Genomic DNA, 20,694 nt, shown 5'->3' with positions numbered 1-20,694 from the left:
ATGTAGGGTTGCCAGCCTCCAGGTGTAGCCTGGAGAGTTCCCAACTTGACGGCTGAACTCCAGAGGACAGAGATCAGCTCCCTTCCTTTCCAAACCCCACCCTCCTCAGACTCCTGTCCCTCAAGTCTCCAGGAATTTCTGAGCCTGGAGTTGGCCACCCGACATTCACCCCATTTGGGAGCAAGACTGGTTGCTTTTGCTAGCTGGTTGATGTGGGCAGGGCAGTGGGGCAGGGCAGAGAGAGGATGGTGATTAAAGCACCCAGAGGCACAAGTTGGGCCGCTCTCTCAGCAGATGTTCCAGGAAGAATTAGCAAGCGATTGCCTCTCCATCCCATAGCAGAAAACTGATGGGAGGTGCTCCTCACCATTCCCTCCGCCCACCATAAAGGAGTCTGCCCAAGTTTCTCTGGTTTGGGGGGAAACACAGCTCGCTTCTGCCAGGGGTGGCCGGTGTAGAGAGGCTGGCCTCTCCATCTAGATGGGAGGGGGAGCTGCAACACAAAGTCCCGCCTGGGACACTAGACAAGCATCTCTGAAGGACAGGACCAGCTTCATCTTCCCCAGCCATCCTGGGCTTGGCACTTGGTGGAGCCAGACACCCCTGCCTTCCACCCGGCCTCCTTGGCTTGCTGTGTTGCATTCTGGCCCTCCAAGCCACTGCAGAGTCTGAGACCACCGCTGCGGCTCCTGCAGACTCCTGTTTCTCAAGGTGCAGGTAGAGGCGCCGCCCTCTGGACACACCAGGGATTGGTGGAGGATCTGCCAGCGCTCCGGACGCTTGTCCCAGCCTGGCTTCTCTTGCAAGAGGAACATGGTCCGGACCGTGGAGGAACCCCTGATATATTTTTCGGGCTTTGAGGAACCTCCAAAGTGTTGCCTTGCCCCTTCAGAGAAGTGGGTGCGGATGTTTGATGCAGCAGCCACCCAATCAATTGATCGATTGTTCACTGTTTCCATTATGGAAAGAGAGACTAGGCCTGTAGATCAACAGGGGAAGGGGGATATAGTGGCATATCCAAACTTCTGGGGAAGGCCTTGTAAACCTGGAGAGCTCTCAGGTCACACCAGCGCTGCCTGGAACCTTGCCTGGTAATCCCTGGGCTAGAGTCTCAGGTAGTATGAAGACCACCAGACTTTGATCCCAGAAGTTCCCCCAGTTGCTGAGACCAGCGCCTCTGAGAAGGGCCAGAGATCTTCCTGAAGAGAGGAGGAGACAGCCACAGAGTACATAAAAGGCACAGAGCAATCAGCTACTACTTAGGAGTGGATACAGGGCCCTTATCCCTGAGCTGGGTGGCCCAGGCTAGCTCGATGGATCTGGACAGATCTGGGATGCCAAGCAGGTTGACATGTCTACTGGGAGACCACCAAGGATGTCCAGGGTCACTCTGCAGAGGCAGGTAGTGGCAAACCAACTGCAAACCTCCCTTACTTTGAAAACTCCACAAGGGGTTGCTATAAGGCAGCTATGACTATCTCCCTTCAGACTTGATTCCCTGGCCTGTTTCATGTCAGGGGCAGGAGGGGGGAGAGCAGGGCAGGTTGGGTGTGTTTTAAACATTGTTTTAAGCCAGCTGCTTGAAACAGCCCCAGATCAGCAGCCAGCAGCAGTAAATAAAACTGTCTGCATATCCCACGTAAAGGAGTGGGGTGTTCTCGTGAACTCGAACAAGTCAGCTTGGTGAACCCCAGCTGGCCACTGCTCTGCGATTTGCACATGCAGCTGTTTCTCTGGGAGGCAAAGACACTCCTGTCCCCCCCCCCCCGAAGGTGCAAGTCCTCCCCAGCTTTACTGTGCGCATCGTCCCCTCCCTGCCACGGAAGCTGCTATTCTCACAACTGACGGATTCATCTCGCTGAAGGTTGGGTTTGGCGCGCAAGGAAGGAGACAGATGGGCAACTGGCTGGCTGGACCACACAGACAATCCCCCCCCCCCGCAGTTCCATACACCTCGGCAGGATCCCAGCAGGATGCAAAGTAATGAGCTTGAGAAAGGGAGCAAAAAAAAGGCAAATCCTCAGCACATCCACCACCACCGCCTGCCAGGTCATTCTGCATTCTGACCTTCCTGAGCCAGTTTGGCGTAGAGCGGCAGCCTCTAAGCTGGAGCACCGGGTTTGATTCCCCACTCCTCCTCCGCATGAAGCCAGCTGGGTGACCTTGGGCCAGTCTCATTCTCTCAGAGCTCTCTCTCAGCCTCACCAGCCTCACAGGGTGTCTGATGGGGGATGAGGAAGGTGACCGCAAGCCACTTTGAGACGCCCTCGGGGTACAAAATACAGCTCTCCTACTTCTCTGGGATACTTTGGAGAATGGCCCAGCCCTGCTCAAGGTGACCTCTAGGCATCTTCTGGAGATGGCAACCGGGAGACGGGAGATTTCCCACCGCATGCAAACCTCGTAGCTGGGTCTCAACCCCCATCCATAGATTCTAGACGCCTTGTTCAAAGTTCTGTGTAGTCCAAACCTGTTCCAGCTACCTGTCTCCACCCACCTTGCCCTTGAAAAAGGCCACATCCCGGTAAGGTGATGTCCCTAACCAGTGATGGGGCCCAGCCTTGGTTTCTGCCTGCACTGTCTCCTGTCTCCTGCCATTTGACCACTCCCTGCCTCACGCATCACCTGTGCATGCCAGGAGCAGGGCTACGCCGACTGTACCTTGATCACTGCTCAAGGCACGACTGGCTGGTGAAAAAAACCACAGGGGAAGCAGCCCCTCAGGTCCGGACACAAACCCGCAGGGTCGGCTGCCGAAGGAATGAAAGGCCGAGCCCGGCTGAGCAGCCTCCTCCTCTCCAATTCCAGCCTCCCTGCAACCCCAGGCTGCGGTGCACACGTTTTGCAGTCTCCCGCCCACCCGCTCCCAGTGGCCTTTGTGAGTCAGGCAGTGAGTGTTTATCTCAGCCAGAGCCCTGCCCAGCGTGGGCTCCCATGCTGAAACAAAAAAAGCCGGAGTGACTCAGAGGCAAGGGGAAGGTTCGGAGGGCCAGCGTGGCCAGAGGGAATGGCGCTACCCCCTCCCCCACTAAGTTCTGCTGAAGGGAGGGCCCCGGCTGGCCCCTTCCCCAGTCCCACGCCCCTTCGCCACACACATCCAAGAGGGTCAAAAGTTGCACAATGTCCCCTCTCCCGGCACAGCAAAGCAAAGCACAGCACAGCACAGCACAGCTGCCTGCATCCTCCCAGGAGAGGAAATGAAGGGATGCGTAAGAAACTCAGCCCACGAGGAAGAGTTTGGCAGGCAGGCCCAGGGCCGGAAGCCAAGGCAACCTCTCCGAGCAGCTCTTGATGGATGGCCCAGTCCCACACTCCCAAGCTGCAGGTGCCTGCTCAGAGCCAAAGGGCAGAGAAAGGAGGCCAGGAGGAGAAGGGAGGGGGGAGCACAAGCCCCGATTCCAGGTGCAGAGGACAAAGGCAAGGCGGGGGAGTAGGAAGCAAAACCTGGGATTTGCCCCCAGAGGGCACCCTGCATGCTTTCCTCTTGGCCCAGGCAAAAGAGGATGCAAATCGGTTCTTACAAAGACTGGCACTAGCCAGCCAAGCTCTGGCTTGGATCTCTCTTGCATTACTGTCCTATAATGTCCTAACATTATTATCCTAACCTTTCTCCAAGCAGCTCAGGGTGACAGACATGGTTCTACCTTCACAATAACCTGTGGGGTAGGTTAGTCTGAAAGAGGATGGCTGGCCTGAGGCCTCCCAACCCTGCAAATATGAAATCCTCTGTAGCTGGAGATGCCAGGGCCCGCATGCTAAAGATCCCCTGCCATGCACAAAAGTACCGTAAGGATCCCCAGAAACCATTGCCATGCAGTTCAGGGTCACCCTTCTCTGCCGGGTTGGCTTTGGCCTTATGGGAGAAGCAGAATGCAGACATCATTGCTGGCCTCCAAGCCAACCTGGTCTCTCTCTCTTCCCTGCCCCTCTCCATAAAGCAGAGGTTGTTGTCAGGGTGATGCCTCCTCCCCTTTCAGCCTTGAAAGGTCCCACAGAGTAAACCTTCCGCTGGTGCTTCTGTGGCTCTGCCAACAAACTCCGTCATCACAGAGCAAAAAAAAACCAGGCAGCAACCAATGGGAGCTGCGGAGAGGAAAGGAAGCCTGGCAGACCGTCCTGGCTGACTCAGATTCTGCACAGACTCTTCGCCCATTTGAACACAGGAGTTGCCAGAGACAGCAATGCCTGACGCACCCCGCTTCCCCTTTGCCCCAGGCATGGTCAGCCTCAGTCAGCTCTGGCTCACCCGCTGCAGAGAAGCTGGATTTAATCCTCTCCAGGCCTGCTGCTTTGGCTGCCTTTGCTTGCAGGGGAGCCCAGGAGAGAGGGATGGGCAGTTTAACAGACTGGCAGCCTGCAGTAGCCCAGCTGCCCCGCCTCTTTGCCCTCCCACTCATCTAGGCAGCCAGCATCAAAGATGCTTATAGGGGATAAGATTGCCCTCTAGCGTTTGAAATTAAAAACTGTGCCCCCCAGAGCCCTATTTATTCCTTTCCCCATCCCTGGCTCCCTTGAAGGGGCTCAATTTATCTCCTCTGCAGTTTTCCCTAAATTGTGCCTCACAAATTCATCCCACAGAGCTGCTGGCACAAGGAGTAAATATGTGTATGTTTAAAAAGGCACAGTTTAGTAAGGACCCGGCAAGGACTCAGGGGTGTGTGTGTCACACCCTCTCCCCTGTATCATCTTTCCCATGTTATTTTCGCTTTTTCTCCTCCTGACTGCCCCCTAACCCTCTTGCACCTTTCTCTCTTGCATGCACAATCAGTCTCTGTACCCTTTTGTCTCTTGCTAACAGACTCTTCCTCTCATTTCTCCCGGCCCCCTCCCAGCCGCAGGTCTACAGTGCGTAGGAGATGTGGGGATGGAGGAGTGTCCTGGTTTTCTTCTCCTACCTGTTCACAGTATTGGTTCCAAGCCAATTGTCTGCTCAAGTTAACTACTTTCATTCGGGGAGTTCCCTTTGTTATAATTTGGGATTTTTCTGCAAACCTGGTTCTCCCCCCCAAGTTTGGGGGGAAATCTCATTTTTCTCAATCTGCACATTTAACTATCCTCAGGTGAGGCCATGTTGACTATTAGATATATTCTGCCTTTCAAGGGTCCTGGCTGAGGTAGTGTACAAGTTTTTAAATATACCATTAAACATCATCAATTTTCAACATCAAAAAAAACAACAAGCCATCAGAATCTAGATGTCGAAGCTTAGAAGAACAATTTTGATGTCATGGAAAATCTGGTAAAGAGTTGTCCTGTGATAAGTTATAAAGAAATGGTTTTAAAATTAGAGGGTAGACCACGGTTATTAGTTTTTGCAGCTCAGGCAGTTGGCAAACGCTACTGAGGAATTACAGTGGTTCAAGAGCAAAAACAATCTTTGAGCTTATAATTACCACTGAGCAGCTACCTACTGGTTTCATGGCCAAAATCTATTCCTTGTTACTAAATCGAGAAAGTACTTCTTCAAGTTGCATTAGAAAATGGAATAGGGACTTTACAGATCAATACTGAGTTCAAGGAATAAGGGTGAATTTAGAATTGTGCGGTACCTAAGGTAATTTCTCCAAGTTTAAAAGAACTTTCGTTCGAAACTTGGTTTCAATGGTATCTCACTCTACATCGCTACTACATATAAAAGACATGAGATCAGTATGGGCGGGGGTTGCTCTTCTATGGTGATTTTTTTTTACATGAAATGTTGGGTTTTAACACATTCCCCCTTGATCCAAAAGTTTTTCTTTTGGCCTGTGTAATATGGAACAGAGATCTTACAGATGGAGAATTGGTATTAAGCCTACTTATCCCTGCTAAATTGGCAACAACAACAAACAACAGAACCTCCCTCAAAGCGTGAATGGTTCCACTGCCTGTGGAATATCACTTTATTAAATAAATTAATATCTTTTCAGCAAGCCCAGAGAAATAATTCCCAATGTTCAGATAAGTTTATTGAGCACTTGGGTGTTTATAATGTTTTGGAGTACAAACCTAAGAAAGTGTTTCCTTGTATATTTTACGAGTTATTATAATGCCTCTTTGTTTCTTTACGTAGTTGGGAGTATGAAATATACGTTGTGTTATTTTGGAAAATCTAATAATAATAAAAAACACCGTTCTGCTTCGCGGTGCATTGCTTGCTAATAATCCAGTTTTATTTAACGCTACCCCTGTTCTCAATGCATTGTTTTAATTCTGTCATCTGTTTTGGGTCTGAACAATAAAAGTAGACTATAAATGATGTTAATAAACAAATCACCTACAAGGGGCCCATTAACGGATATATGGCTTTAAAAAGTGACACAGTCATGTCAAACAAATTCAAAATCCCAAATGGACAGGAAGCCACAATCCGCTGCAGAATGAGGCATACTTAGCCTTCTGCGCACAATTAACCGAAAGGATCAAACCAACCAATAAACAAACCTTCCGCTCCAGTTCGTTACTTCCTATACCGATCCAGGAATTGCAGGTAGGTTTTCTTCTGGGCTGCAGACACAGGGATGAAGTGGCCCCCTGGGTGGGTGAGAATTAAAGGTTCACTAAAGCAGGAAGCAAGTTTCTGGCTCATCTCAGCAGGGATGACGCGGTCCGAATCTCCGAGGACATGCAGGCTGGGCACCTGGATGGGTTCCTGATAGTAGTTCTGGTGATCAAGGGCCCTGCTCCTGAAGCCAGCAATCAGGATGGCAAAGTCAAACTGGAAGCGGGGATCTCCATGTTGCTTCAGGGCACAAATGATGCCAACCAGTGCTGCCCCCTGGCTAAAGCCTAGCAGCCCATCAATGGGGCTGTGCTCTGCGCATGCCTCAGCCACAGCCTCCAGAGACTCCTCCAATCCTTTGCAAGATGAGGCTTCCTCCAAGGCACTGAACGTCCCTTCCTGGGGGTTGGAGAACCACCAGCCATGAGCGTTGGCTTCTAACGGCTCTGACAGGCTGGCCTCCTCTGCAATGGAGAGAGGGAAAATCCAGTGGTTAGAGAATCCCTGCAAAGGGAAGTAGGGTATGACTGGTTCCTCCAAGCAGAGGAAGAAGAGTTGGCTCTTATATGCTGCTTTTTTTCTACCAGGAGTCCCAAAGTTGCTTACAATCATCTTCCCTTTCCTCTCCTCACAACAGACATCCTGTCAGGTAGATGAGGCTGAGAGCGCCCTGATATTACTGCTCGGTCAGAACAGCTTTATGAGTGCTGTGGCGAGCCCAAGGTTATCCAGCTGGCTGCATGTGGAGGAATGAGGAATCAAACCCGTCTCACCAGATTAAAAATTAGCACTCCTAACTACTACACTAAGCTGGCATTCATGCCTCCTTTCTTCATCTTCCATTCTGCTGCTTTTTCTCTGTATAAGTTACCTTGTCAACAGGGCTTCAAGGAAGCACCTGAAGTTTTAAGCCACGCCAGATCAAAAGCATAGCAGCTATAAAAAATATTCACATGGAAATTATATATTTAACTGAGTAAGCCATGTTACACACACGCTCCACTGCATTTCACCAAGGGAGCTCTAACACACCAACGCTTATTGTGAATTACATTTTGTGAGTTCTAAGGTGTTGCTGGGTTCTTGCTTTATTAAGGACATCAAGACATCAAGTCAACTTAAGGTGACCAGATTGTCCCACTTTTGGAGGGACGTCTGGGGGTACCTGGCAAATTGTACTTATGTTGAAATTAAAATATATATATATTATAATACTATTTTTCCATTCTATGCATTCTATGCAACTTTTTGTTGCTCCATATAGACCAATTTTTTAATCAAGACCCCCCCCCCCCCAGTCAATGGTGTCCCACTTTACCAATGTTAAAATCTGGTCACCTTAAGTCAACTCCTCCTCACATATCCAGAAGACTAAACAGGATGGTGGCTAGGACAATTCTTTGCACTTCTTGGGAGAACCACTGCAGTAAACTATCTTCTTGTTACCCGCCCTGAGCCAGCCGGGAAGGGCAGCCTATACAAATCAAGTTATCATTAGCATTATTTTAATAATAATAATCTACAATTTTCACAACACTCCTGCCAGATAGGCCAGCCCTCCCACGGGTCACGTGCACGGCTACCCCACTGGTCTAGTAGACATCCTCAGGCCCTCTGCACATGCGCAAAGGTACACTCAGCCCGCGTGACGACACTGCGAGCCCCTGCCCTCACCTGGCCGGCCGGCTATCACGTGAGGCGCATCCACCATCAGCAGCTCGGCGCACCCGCGCAAGGCTTTCCGCAGGGCCCCGCTGCGCGCCCGGAAGCTTCTGGCATCTTGGCGGTAACCATGGAGACAAAGCAAGCGCAACGAGCGTGGTTCCGAGCCCCCCTCCGCCATGCTACTACATCCGGGTATCTCCTTTCTCTTGGGCGGAAGAAGGTACAGCACATACCGGAACTTGTCTAGCTCACGAGCCTCTATGGCGAGGGAGGTGGCTGGGCGTTTCTCTCCGGCCTGAACAGCCCCGCCCCGGATATCTTAAGCCTCAGTAGCAGCCAGCTGTTGCCATGGAGACAGCCTCTCCCCGGCAGGCTGAGCATCCAGGCGCGTGGCGTGCAGGAGACCGGGGGAGGGGTATAGCTCAGCTGGTGCACTTTGCACATGCACAGGGGTCCTTGTCGCGGGTTGACTAAAAGGAGCGCGCTCTGCGAGCCAGCTGACAGCCTAAGACGGCTACGCTTGGTGCAGGGATGGCTCAAAATACGCGCCTGGAAGCTGGACAACCTGCCATTGGCCTGTGGGACTCAGCGCCGCGGGATTCGTTGATGGCAGTGCGTTTGGGACATTTGTCGGCGTAGTCAGATCCGTGCAGGAGGAGAGGCATTTAGGAAAAGTTGGCTAAATGGGTCAGCTGAATGTTATTTGCTGTATATGTGTGGGGGTCACCAGGGAGCCTTTGGCCTCTGAACCCCCTCCCATATCTGCCCCGCTGGGCATCTGCCTGGTTATTCCAGGAAACAGAAAGCCTTTGGCCTGGGCTTGCATGGATCTTCCAGTATTTATTTCCGTTTGGTACATGTGTAGTATATCCAGGAGATCCTAGGAATATCTGGCAGCCAGGAAAGAGATGTCCAGAGGGGGTTTTGCCATTGCCTGTCTCCATGTCATGACCGGAGTTGTCCCCCAGAGGCTTCCCATCCAAGCACTACCCAGGGCTGACCCTGCTGAGCTTCCGAGATCTGCCAAGATACGCCTTCCCTGGGCTACCCAGGGCAGGGCTTGACATTCTGGTGCAAGTGCATTGTCCTGGGTGGCAGTTTTGTTGTGCCCAGTCCTCACCCTAAAGGTGGCAACCTATCCTCCTCCAGCCCTGTGGCAAAATGGGCTTGGGCAGAATCCCCTCCATCCCACTCCTTGCCTTTCTCGAACTGTAGTGTAAAAAGAAGAGAAAGGATCGGCAATGGTGGGAGACACCAGATGTCCACGTGGAATAGCTCACTTGTGGCCTTTCATTGTGGTAGGTCAGTTCTCTGGAATGGCCTAACAGAGCTGGTGTTGAGGGCACCTTTGCTGCCTGTATACAAGATTGTGTGCAAGATTGAGGGGCTTTGGCAGAGGGAAAATGGATTTGCTACTTTTTTATCTATGGGTTTTGAAACTGAATTTTTAAAATGTTAATGGACTTGCTTTCTCCCCCCCCCCCATGCTATTAATGAGCTTGAGCCTAAGGAAGTAAGAAAAATATAAATGTTCAATCAACAAGTAGATGAATTTAACAAGCATTCAGAGCGGGGACAAGGTGGGCTGTACCACCATCCCCAGATCTTCCTACCTAAGCCCGGGATTATAGCACACCTGTAGGAAAAAGGTCCTATCCTTCCGTGCCCTTTTTAGTCTTAAAACCTCCGTGCCCTTTTTATTCTTAAACATGTATACCTTTGATAGGTTTTTAGATGATGTAGGTGATTCCTTGTTCTCCCTTCCAGCTATGGATATTGATGTTAAAGTGTCTGAGAGTCTACAATCTTGGGAGGTCTAAAATTTATTTTCGAGCGTAGCATCCCCCAGTTATTTTTTCAGTTCATCTCCACTCTTTGTTTCCATGGTAGGAGTCTTTGAGATTCCAGGGGGAATTGTACTTTGAAGCACTTTGTGCAAAACCCAGGTCTCAATGTATGTCACCTTAAAAGCTTTATGTAAGCATCATCAATATTTGTCACTGGATTGGAGAGCCAATAACCTGGATGGGTAAATTAGATAAGCTGGAACCTCTTGAGCTGCAAAAGAATGAACTAGTGATGCTTCAGTAGCATCGTATTGTGTTTTGAAGCCCTCACACGGCATAAAACCAGCGAAGGTACAACTGTCCTTTCTTCACACTCCCCAGCAAAAAACAGCCCTGCCTTTTTGCCTAGGTTTCCTTACAGGCACGCTTCAGGCACTCTTTTAGGCTCTGGTGCTCAGTGAGAAATTCTACAGGTGCAGTTTCCCCAGATATTTGCTATATAGACATCTAATAACTCATTCCCGAAAGCTGCTGTATCCCCTTATTTCCCTGCTCCCTTCTCTCCTTCCCATTCACCGGCCAACCTACCTTTACCTGCCCTCTGCCTACAGCTCTGCCTTTCTCAGGAAGTCAGGTGGATGGTGCCAACCAAGCTGGGGCCAGTTGCACAGTGGTGGATCTGCAGGAAGTTGCTTTCTCCTCTCACCATTTCCTCTTTCCTTCCTGGCCACTCCCATATTCTCCCTTTTTCCTGCTGCCTTCTCCCCTTCCCACCCACCAGCCATCCTGCCTTGCATCTGCCCTTGACCATCAGCTGTAATTATTCACTGGGGACCCACTCACATCTCCTCCGTTTTGTCCTCATAACAGCCCTGTGAGGTATGTTAGACTGAGAAATAAAATGCGCAGCTGGCCCGAGGTCACTAGGTAAATAAGAGTTTTCATGTGCAATGGGTAGAGCACTGTGCCGACAACTAAACTGGGCTAATCAGACGTTCTCTTGGAGATTTCAGAATGATTCAGACAAGCAGCATACAAGCAAATACTTTACTGTAATTTACACAAATTCTGTTCTTAATAAAAAGGTACTGAGGTGGGAAAGAAATACCGCAAATGCTATTTTAAACCCACACACACGTTTAAATTTCTTGCCACAACCAAAGTTAATTATGCTAGCTTCAGAATCTTTGATGGGGGGAGGGCATTCCCTGATAGAAACCTGTTTTCTCTCCTTCCTTCCCAGCCAGCTCTAGTTGTCCAAAAAAGCCTGGCTTTGCCTTCAGGGGAATATCTCTCCTGCTCCCTCAAAGTTCTCCCAGTTTCTGTCCTTTCCTCCACTGAACCTCTGACTCAGCTGGCACCAGGGGTGGCACAGAAGATTCACTTCGCTGTTTTGCCAGGGAGGAGACCCGGTTAGGTCACGGTTGGGGAGAGTGACTGCAAGATGCCAATGGACCTTCCTTGAGGCGGGGGGAGACGCAGGCCACAAGCCCCTGCCAGGTCCAGAGCTCGGAAGCTGCAGTGCACCAAGAAGCCAATCTCTCCCTCCCCGCTCTGTGACCTTCTGCCCCTGCCAAGAACCCTGAAAAACTGGCATGGAGCTTTTGGCTTCTGAGCGACAAGCAACGGGAACTTGGAAGGTTCAGCTGCTGATCTGCTGTACAACCTCCTGCCTGCTTTGCAAGGGCCTCCACCCACCACGTCTCCCTCCGTGGCACGTGACATCTCTGCTTGCAAGGGATGAGAACCGAGAACTTCCTCCCCACGTTGGCTGCCCAACTGTCCCAGAGGTGAGATGAGTTCAGGTTGTCTCGGGCAGACACCCAGCATGATGAAGGGGGGGGGGGGGGGCTCAAGGCACAAAAGCCAGCCGCTGCTGTCCCCCAGTTTGCCAGGGGACACCTGTAAGCCTCCTGTCTCTTGCCTCCCAAAGTTCACAGCCTGTTGCTCCTCAGCCCCTTCCCTGCTCGACTGCTGTGGGCTTCGGCATGCTAAGCCGTGCTTCGGGGGCACTTCAGGGCTGCTGTGGTGGGGCGTCTTCCTTCTCTTGGCAACCTCCACTTGTTCTCGCAGGCAGCGTGGGCTCTGCCGACCTCACCTGCAATCGGAAGACACCGTGGTGGGAAAAACTCAGCACCTGCTGGCTGCCGCCTCCCCACCCTGCAGCCACCCCCTTGGATTTAGGAGGCCTACCCTGCTGGTCCCCCAACCCCCCCACCAGACAGAAACCACTCTGGAAGCCTCATCTTCTGCAGGGACAGAAGATGGACTGAGGCAGAAGAGCTCTCCTTGCTCACCCACAGTGGCTCCTGCCTTTATTGATAAGGATGGAACAAGCCGATGCCAGACAGCTGTCCAAGCTGTTAGCCGTTTAAATGGCCAAAGTGCTGCCCCTGTTGTTATCTATTGCACGTGTGACATCACCAGGAGACCCGAAGGTGGTCTGGCTGCTAAGGAAGAGATACACTGATGAGGTTTGCCACTGCCTGCTCCCATGTCAGCCTGTTCCTTGCAGGCTGCCCTTCCAAGTCAGGGCTGACCCTGCTTGGCTTCTGAGCTCAAACAGAACTGGGCTTGCCTTGGCTATCCAGGTTGGGTTTTGCTGCCCCCCAGTGGGAAGCAAGAGAGATCTGCTCCATTCTGCCCACTTGGGCGCCCAAACTCTGAGCACATTTGCTTCTGCTCATCTCTCTCTGCAGAAAAACCTCAGAAGACTTCTCTGGGCATCAACAAATGCCGGTTGCCCACCCCTCTTATTACTCAGCTCAGGTCCTGAGCTGTCAGGACCAAGGCAAATTTACTAGACTAGGACTGGTTACTCTCAGAAACCATTTGTTTGCTACAAAGGGAGGAGATGGTGCCTTGCATACATTTCTTGAGCAAAGACACCAGTGGGCTCTTACGCTTATCCAATAAGTGCACGAGGCCCTTTAGGGGATTGTAAGTCACTTTGAGACTCCTTTGGGCAGTGAAAAGTGGGGAATAAAAACCAACTCTTCTTTTTCTTTATGCCCTGGCTTGTTTGTATGGCTTGCTATATTACTCGGAAGCCGCCTTAATGGCCCAGATGACCCCATGTTTGTCCGGAAACTAAGCAAGATTGGCCCTGCTTAGTACCTGGATGATGATGATGAAGATAAAGAAGAAGAAGAGTTGGTTCTTATATGCCGCTTTTCTCTGCCAGAAGGAGTCTCAAAGCAGCTTGCAATCGCCTTCCTTTTCCTCTCCTCACAACAGACACCCTGTGAGGTGGGTGAGGCTGAGAGAGCCCTGATATCACTGCTCGGTCAGAACAGCTTTATCAGTACTGTGGCGAGCCCAAGGTGCAGCTGGCTGCATGTGGGGGAGCGGGGAATCGAGCCTGGCTTGCCAGATTAGAAGTCTGCACTCCTAACCACTACACCAAACTGAGAGACCCCCAAGGAAATCCGGGATGGCTAGGCAGAGGAAAGCAGTAACAGAGCTCCTCAGCTCCTTCCTCTCTTGTCCTGAAACAAGTCTGTTGTGACTCGACAGTGCCGAATTACAATATATCACATTTTTTATGACTTTACGGTACTGTGCTTACTTTTATGAGGCACTTGGAGCTCGTCTCTGGAAAGGCAGCCTGTATATTTAAACAGATCAAAGGAAGAACATCCCTAGTTTTTAAAGGGGGAGGGATGCCCAACCATTTTCCAGGAAATACTGATATGCCTTCTTGAGTATTCAAAGTGAAAAGAGCCTCCAATTTCAGTGCAGAGGGAGAGAGGGGGGGGAAAAAGGCTATGCAAAAGATATCAAAGTCTTGAGAAATACTGAACTCGAGCTTCAGCTGATTAATTGGTGGAAGCAAATTTTAATAGACGGGAACGAGATTAAATGGCAAACTCATAATTTCTCCGCCAAATGTAATACGGGATGGGGGAAAAAGCAAGTTTTATTAGATTGCAGGCTCTCCTGTGCTTCCTTTGGCAGTCTCAGATCGGCACCAAGGTGGTGGGTATAGTGATAAGCAAGTTTATTTAATTGGCTTTAAACTTGGATGATTAATGAATTAATCAGGAGACAGCCCCTTGATGCAAGGCGCTGGGTGGTCTATGGGTGTGCTGGTGTTTTAAATGCAACGAGAACAGTTTTACTGGGCAAAGGAGATGCTCCTATAATTATCATTAAAGCATGAAATACATGTGTGATTAAAACAGTAAGAGTCACCCAGAGTTCCCAAGGGGAGCTCAAAAGGAAAACAGCTAGGACAGGCAAGGGTTGCCTTACATCAGGACTCCGGGCTCTTCTCTCCATCATTCTTTCTCCCCGACCCCAAAATGACATCTACAAGCAACAAACAGTGCTGTCCTGAGCAGGGTGACACCTTCCGGAACTACTAAAAGTCAATTCCACTGGAAAGGTGCATTACTCAAACTGCAAAGGAGAGGAAGAACTGGGTTTTTATACCTCGCTTTTCACTGCACAAAGAAGTCTCAAAACAGTTTGCAATTGTCTTCCCTTCCTCTCCCCGCAGCAGGTAGGTGGGGCTGAGAGAGCTCTGACAGGACTGCCCTGTGAGAACAGCAGTATCAGGGCTGTGACTAGCCCAAAGTCACCCAGCTGGCTCTGTGTGGAGGAGCAGGGAATCAGGCCCAGATGACAGCCCGCCACTCTTCACCATGCTGGCTCTCGGGACCCAATCAGATACAAGGATACTTTCCAGGTGGTGAAATACAATATCGGTCAGTACCAGAACCCTGAACCTGATCCAGAACTCTGCTGGTCACCAGTGCAGGTGCTGGAGAGGGCAGGTCAAATATGAAGTCCATATAACAGGGGTAGTCAAACTGCGGCCCTCCAGATGTCCATGGACTACAATTCCCATGAGTCCCTGCCAGTGAATGCTGGCAGGGGCTCCTGGGAATTGTAGTCCATGGACATCTGGAGGGCCGCAGTTTGACTACCCCTGCCATATAAGAACCCAGTGAGGACCCATGTGTTCTTCTCCAGGTTGGGGCCGAGGGTAAGCCCGTATAGAGTGAGTTACAGTAATTCCGCACAGAGGTGACCGTTGTGTGGATCACTGTGGCTAGCAGATAGCGCGCTAGTAGCTTCGCCAGGTGCCAGGTAAAATATCTGGCAAGCTACATTTGTGACCTACACCACCACTGATAGGGATCAGCTATGCAGCTATCAGCTGGATCAGCTATGCAGAAGGACGCATACAGATGTTGAATAATACCACGGAGAGTATCACGCCCTGTGGCACACCGCAAAGGAGGGGACAGCAGGCCGAGCGCTCTTCCCCAACGGCTACCCTCTGTCCCTACCCTTGGAGGCAGGAGATCAGCCGCTGCAAGGCCAAACCCTGTGTCCCCACATTGGCAAGGCAGCAAGCCAAACGCTTGTGGTCAACATCAAATGCTGCCGTGAGATCTAGTAACACAAGCAGGTCCAGCTGCCTCCGGAGGTCAATTGTGAGGGTGACCAATGATGTGCACTATGGTTATTTCCAATTATCATGCCATTTTGGTTAGAAACTGAGAGACTAATTTATTTTCCACTAGAAGGTTCACTGGATCTGTAGTGCACTTACTGCAGCGGGAGAGCACGTTCCTCCTTCCTGGAAACTCTCAAAAGGACAAAAGCTCTGGATCTTAAAAGCCTCCGTAATAGCTACATATATTGAAATACGAAGCCATGTTAGACCTTGCAGTCAAGGAACGAGCCGCCTTTATCAAGAAATGAATGGGAGATAGCATGACATTTGGTCTGGGTTTATGGATTTCTTTTTCCTCGAGCCTGCTTGGCTCTTGACCTCTTTTGAGGTCCATCCGTTTGCTTGAACTTTGTTTTTTAGCTCTTGCCCATGTGCCCTGGCAGGAGGATATTGGGTAGCCCTTTGCCTGAAGGGGTCACCTCTCTTCCGCCAGGCTTCTGGTTGAGGCCACGGCTGTCTGAAAATTTTTATGGATCTCCCCTCCTTCTCCTTGGCTCTCCCTTCCCTCTTATTTTAGACCATCCCTAGTCCGGTTAGTCCAGCTGAGGGTATTTAACAGAGTGTGGGAAGGGCACTGTTTTGAACTGTGTTTTTATTATTGTAAACTGCCCTGAGCCTGCTTGTGGGGAGGGGTGGTATAGAAATTAAATCTGTTCCACTTAATATTTCTGGTAAGGCCTTGGAGGAGGAGCGTGTCTCATGGCTTAAGTGCCACTCAGCGCTTAACACCCACTCAGGGCGGCTGTCCCGCCCCTGAGTGCCTCCTCCTCCAATTGGCTTGCCTGTCTGTCCAGCAGCCAGCCAATCGCCCTCTGTCCTCCACCCCTGACCACCTCCTCCCACTTCCCTCCGTAGCACGGAGGCTGCAGATCCCTGCTGTGTAAGAGCTGCCCTTGCTGGTTAGTTCTTTACCCTGGGGGCAAAGTGAGCAGGGCAGGGATGAGCCCTGCTGCACAGGTTGGGGAGGGGGGCTACCAGTCCAGGCAGCAATCTGCAATTAGGATCTGGAGGGGACCAAGCTAGACCCAGTCCTCTCTGACCTACACCTGCGAAGATGCTTGTGACTCTCACCTCTTTGACGGTCCTCTTCTGTTGAGAACGGTGGGAGCTGTGGTTTGCTGTCCAGGGTCCTAAGGACTGGCTGGCATAGAAATCCATGGGGTAGGTCTCCTGCCAAGCAACTTGCTGCAGAGCCACAGCGGCCTGGGGAGGGAAGACGGGGTCAGCAAATTCTTCAGCAGCAGCCCCTTCCCATGGAATGCTACCCAGCCTGTCAGAGTAGACCAGACCCCAGATCCAGTACATGGAAGCACCGCTCTGCAAATCTTCATACACCCACCAGCCTGGGCTCAAATTCTTGCTTGAGCTTGTCATCATTCCCCCCCCTCCCAAAAAAAATTGTCATGGACCAGGTGAAAAGCAGACCCGGATGTTCTAAGGGTACCGCTGCAGGATGATTACTGGAAACTGACCCAATTAGCTCACCTCGTAGGGCGTGAGCAGAGGTTTGTTGAAGGCCTCTCCCCAGTCGATGGAGAGTCGGGGGCATGCCACCTGTACCCACCTGCAAAAAGAGCAGCAGGTGAATTGTAGGCACATCACATTCTGGAGCCCAGGAGTGGCTGCTGTCATGTCAACGGTAAAGAAATCAGGGCCAGGGCTGGGACTGAGTGGTGGGGACCACAGAATCATGCAGTTGGAAGGGGCCAAACAGGCCATCTAGTTCAACCCCCTGCTCAATGCAGGATCAGTCTAAAGCAGCATTTCTCAACTTTTTTACCATTGAGAAACCCCTGAAAGGTTACTCTGGTTTTGAGAAACCCCAGAAGTGCATGATCGTTCAGAATATGGTTGGGAAGCACAGCTGTGTACATGCCCACCAAGGGCCCCTCCTATTCTCACCCCCTCCAGGCCCATATATGGTCATGCCACCCACTACATGTTCAGTCCATTTTAAAAAATATATTAAAAAATAATTAACTCCCACCCATTCAGGAAACCCTTCCAGGACTATCAAGAAACCTCAGGGTTCAGGAAACCCTGGTTGAGAAAGCCTGGTCTAAAGCCTCCATAAAATTATAGAGTTGGAAGGTACCATAGAGGCTATCTAGTCCTACCCCCTGCTCAATGCAGGATCAGCCTGAAGTATCCAGGATAAGTATCTGTCCAGTCACTGCTTGAAGACCACTGGTATGGGGGAGCTCATCACCTCCTTAGGCAGCCAATTCCATTGCTAAACTACTCTGACTGTGAAATTTGTTTTCCTGATAATCTAGCTGGTACCGTTTAAACCCATTACTGGGATTCCTCTCCTCTGATGCCAAAAGGAATCATTCCCTGTCCTCCTCTAAGTCAGAGATAGTCAACCTGTGGTCATCCAGATGTTTGTGGACTCCAATTCTCATGAGCCCCTGCCAGCATTTGCTGGCAGGGGCTCATGGGAATTGTAGTCCATGAACATCTGGAGGACCACAGGTTGACTACCCCTGAAGTAAATTATAGTGTTGGGGAGGGTTTAGGATGGCCAAATCTGGCCCAGAAAATTCCTAGAAATTTGGGGTCAAGTGAAGTGATTTCATCACCTGGACTCTACCGATATAAGTCAGCCCCCCAACATGGCTATTTTTCTCCAGGGGAACAGGTATATGTGGCCTGGAGAGGAACTATCCCTCCAGGAGAACTCCAGGCCCCACTCAAGGGTGGCAAAATTCGGAAAGGAGCTTCCCAACCACGGGAAGCCGTCCAGAACTTACGCCTCGACGTCAGGAAAGAGCTGCAGTTTGCCGGGGAAGATCTCTGAGAGCAGAAGCCGAATGAAGCAGCGCTTCAAGGCCCGGAGGCTGGCCTCCAAGTGCTGTGGAGAAGAAGGGGAAGGGGATTAGGCCGGAGGGGCCGGGAATACTCAGCCGCCCACAACTCAATAGCATCGGGCAGCAATTAACCCTGCATTCAATGCGTGGCTTGGGAAAACCTCCTGCCTCAGAAAGGCTACGAAGAAGCAGGGAAACCCCAGAGAGGAGGCAGAGAGTGGAGGAAGGATATGCCCTACTTTGCAGGGAGGGGAGCAGATTATTCAGGCCTTAACCCTTTCACTGCCGCCAGGTTTGCACAAAGGACCCTCTGCCCTCCTGATGCAAAACCTCTGCCTGGGGTGGGAGATCTCAACGGTTGTCAGCTGTTTGGGGCTCCACTGGAGAGAAAAGGCGAGGGCTGAGAGGTGTTCACCTGGAGAATGGCAGGGGACCCCTGGCGCCCCAAGGTCCCCAGGATAAGCCCCCACTTGGAGGCCTGCGATGCTCGGCGGATGGCTTCCTTGCGCGAGCCCTGCATGCGCTCATGGTCATAGTGCTCTTGCGAGAAGACCTTGCTGTATGGATCGTACCTGCAAAGAGGAAGGCAGAGGCATTCGGCCGGCTGTCAGGCAGCCCATCTCCTCCCCAAAGAGAAACCTCAAGCCCAGGGTTGGCCAAACTGTGACTCTCCATGGACTACAATTCCTGGCAAGGGCTCATGGGAAGTGTAGTCCATGGACCTCTGGAGGGCCACAGTATGGCCACCGCTGTTCTAGTCTCTCTCTTGCTCCAACCCTGCATCATTGTCCCTCCAGCACACAAGCAGCCTCCCCACCGAGCTACAATATGAGCTAGCGTCAAAACTAGCCCACACAATTCAGAGTAGCCAGAGTCAGGACAAGGGAGTTGTGGGTCTCTCACAGCCAAGGAAACAGGCCCCTGGTTCAAATCTGGCCGCTGCCAGAGACTCACTAGGAGATCGCTCCTAAGCAGGTTTACTCAGAATCCTACTCAAGTCAATTCAATAATGGCTACTCCCAGGAAAGTGTTTTTAGGATTCCCCAGTAGGTGGCCTTGGGCAAGACACTCACGCTCAGCCTTCCCACCTGCAATATGGGTGTAAATAATGCCAGCCTGCCTTACAGGGCTATCGTGAGGATTACAAGCGGCCTCTCATCTGGAAAGCCAGAGGACCAGAACAATGCTCCAGGTTCTCCTCGCATCCAGGCTGGTCTACTGTACTCTGTTCCATGTGGGGCTGCCCTAGAAGACAGCCCAGAAACTTCAGCTGGCTCAGAAGGGAGCCGCCAGGTTGCTGACTGGCAGAAAGAACACACCTCACCTGCTTTTAAAGAACTACTGGGTCTGAAAGGCTTTCTTTAATGGGATTCAAAGTGCCAGTTTTGCCTTCTAAGGCCCTAAACTTGGAGGACCGAGGAAGGGAAATGACTACCTGCTCTCACGAAAACCTGCCTGTCAGCTGAATCCTTCAGCACCCCTATGGCTCTGCTGGCTCCCATGGGTGGCAAACAGCAGCGGTGTCTCCCTCGGAATTCCCACCCGACCACAGTTCACCTGGCACCAAGCTTGTTAAGTTTCAAAGCACCAGGGGAACATTGGCTTGTTTTGCTGAGTTGCTAAATTCTCCCCCATTTGCCCTGCCTGGCACATCACCTTCTGTTCCTACTTTCATTAGGTTTTAACACTCTGGCTCCCTTTCAGATATTTACTGCTCGGTTTGGAGATGCAGACAAGGCAGTAGGTTTTGTCATATGCTGCCAGTTTACTTTTATTCTTTTCTCTTTTTTTTTTTAGTGCGGATCCTTCCTATTTTTATCAAGATGCATTTTAATAACTCGGCAAGAGCTTCCCCGGGGCGTTTTTGAACTAAGTTGGCAACTTCGATACTTCAAAAATAGATCCAACTCAATGCATAAATAAATAGATGAGCCGAGCGTCCCAAAACGTCGTCTGGTTCGGAATATCGTCGTCAGGATGCCTTGCGGGGCTAGCCAGTTTTTTTTGCTGGCTTCGCTAGTCCTGAACTGTCTCAAGGGCCAATTCTGGTTTTCGATGGGAAAGCCCCACGGAAGTCCAAGACGAAGCCCTCCCATTCTTATTGCCTTTTGAGAGCCAGTTTGGTGTAACGGTTGGGAACGGTGGCTTCGAATCTGGCGAGCCAGGTAGGATTCCCCGCTCTTCCTCCACATGCAGCCAGCTGGGGGATCCTGTGGAAGGCTGCGGGAGGGGTTAAACTGGGAAATCCGAGGCCTGCATGGAGCGCCTGTGTATGTGTGCGGAGGGTCCCATCTTTCCTATGCAAAAGCTGCAGCCCAAGGAGCTCCCTGCTGGTAGGGAGCGGAAAGGGGACCAGCCCACAGCCCTTCCGCCCCCCCCCCCCCAGGAGGCTGCAACATGCTTCCCCCCAGTGCTGGTCGGCTCCCTAATTTCCAGGGATAGGGGTGATTTGTTGGCCGCCTCGACAAAGGGAATTTTAATCAA

At 51.1% G+C, this 20,694-nt stretch overlaps 2 protein-coding genes across 6 annotated transcripts in view; both read right to left on the bottom strand.

The window, feature by feature from the left end:
* The window catches only part of OVCA2 (OVCA2 serine hydrolase domain containing), a 40,457-nt gene extending 32,086 nt beyond the window's left edge, over nt 1-8,371 (bottom strand). For 2 of the 4 annotated variants that reach the window (XR_013226909.1, XR_013226910.1), the window contains exons 1-2: nt 8,156-8,371; nt 6,424-6,945 (exon numbers count right to left, since the gene is read on the bottom strand). Coding sequence is in view for 2 of the 4 variants with exons in the window: in XM_077312752.1 (XP_077168867.1) it covers nt 6,440-6,945; nt 8,156-8,324 (675 nt within the window). In the remaining 2 variants the exon portion in view is untranslated. Of the gene's footprint in view, nt 1-5,843; nt 6,946-8,155 lie in introns of those variants that run through there. The other 2 variants (XM_077312752.1, XM_077312751.1) reach the window with 2 other exon arrangements.
* A 2,595-nt stretch (nt 8,372-10,966) lies between these two features.
* Nucleotides 10,967-20,694, bottom strand: part of DPH1 (diphthamide biosynthesis 1) — a 52,844-nt gene continuing 43,116 nt past the window's right edge. For both annotated transcript variants that reach the window (XM_077311635.1, XM_077311636.1), the window contains exons 8-12: nt 18,626-18,782; nt 18,154-18,254; nt 16,886-16,964; nt 16,472-16,603; nt 10,967-12,031 (exon numbers count right to left, since the gene is read on the bottom strand). In XM_077311635.1, the coding sequence (XP_077167750.1) occupies nt 11,948-12,031; nt 16,472-16,603; nt 16,886-16,964; nt 18,154-18,254; nt 18,626-18,782 (553 nt within the window). In that variant the 3' untranslated portion in view covers nt 10,967-11,947. The remainder of the gene's footprint in view (nt 12,032-16,471; nt 16,604-16,885; nt 16,965-18,153; nt 18,255-18,625; nt 18,783-20,694) is intronic.

Source organism: Paroedura picta, chromosome 15 (assembly GCF_049243985.1).
Source record: "Paroedura picta isolate Pp20150507F chromosome 15, Ppicta_v3.0, whole genome shotgun sequence".
Classification (NCBI taxonomy): Eukaryota; Metazoa; Chordata; class Lepidosauria; order Squamata; family Gekkonidae; genus Paroedura; species Paroedura picta.
Note: the sequence above shows the minus strand (reverse complement) of the source record. Positions and strands in the feature narration are given on the sequence as shown.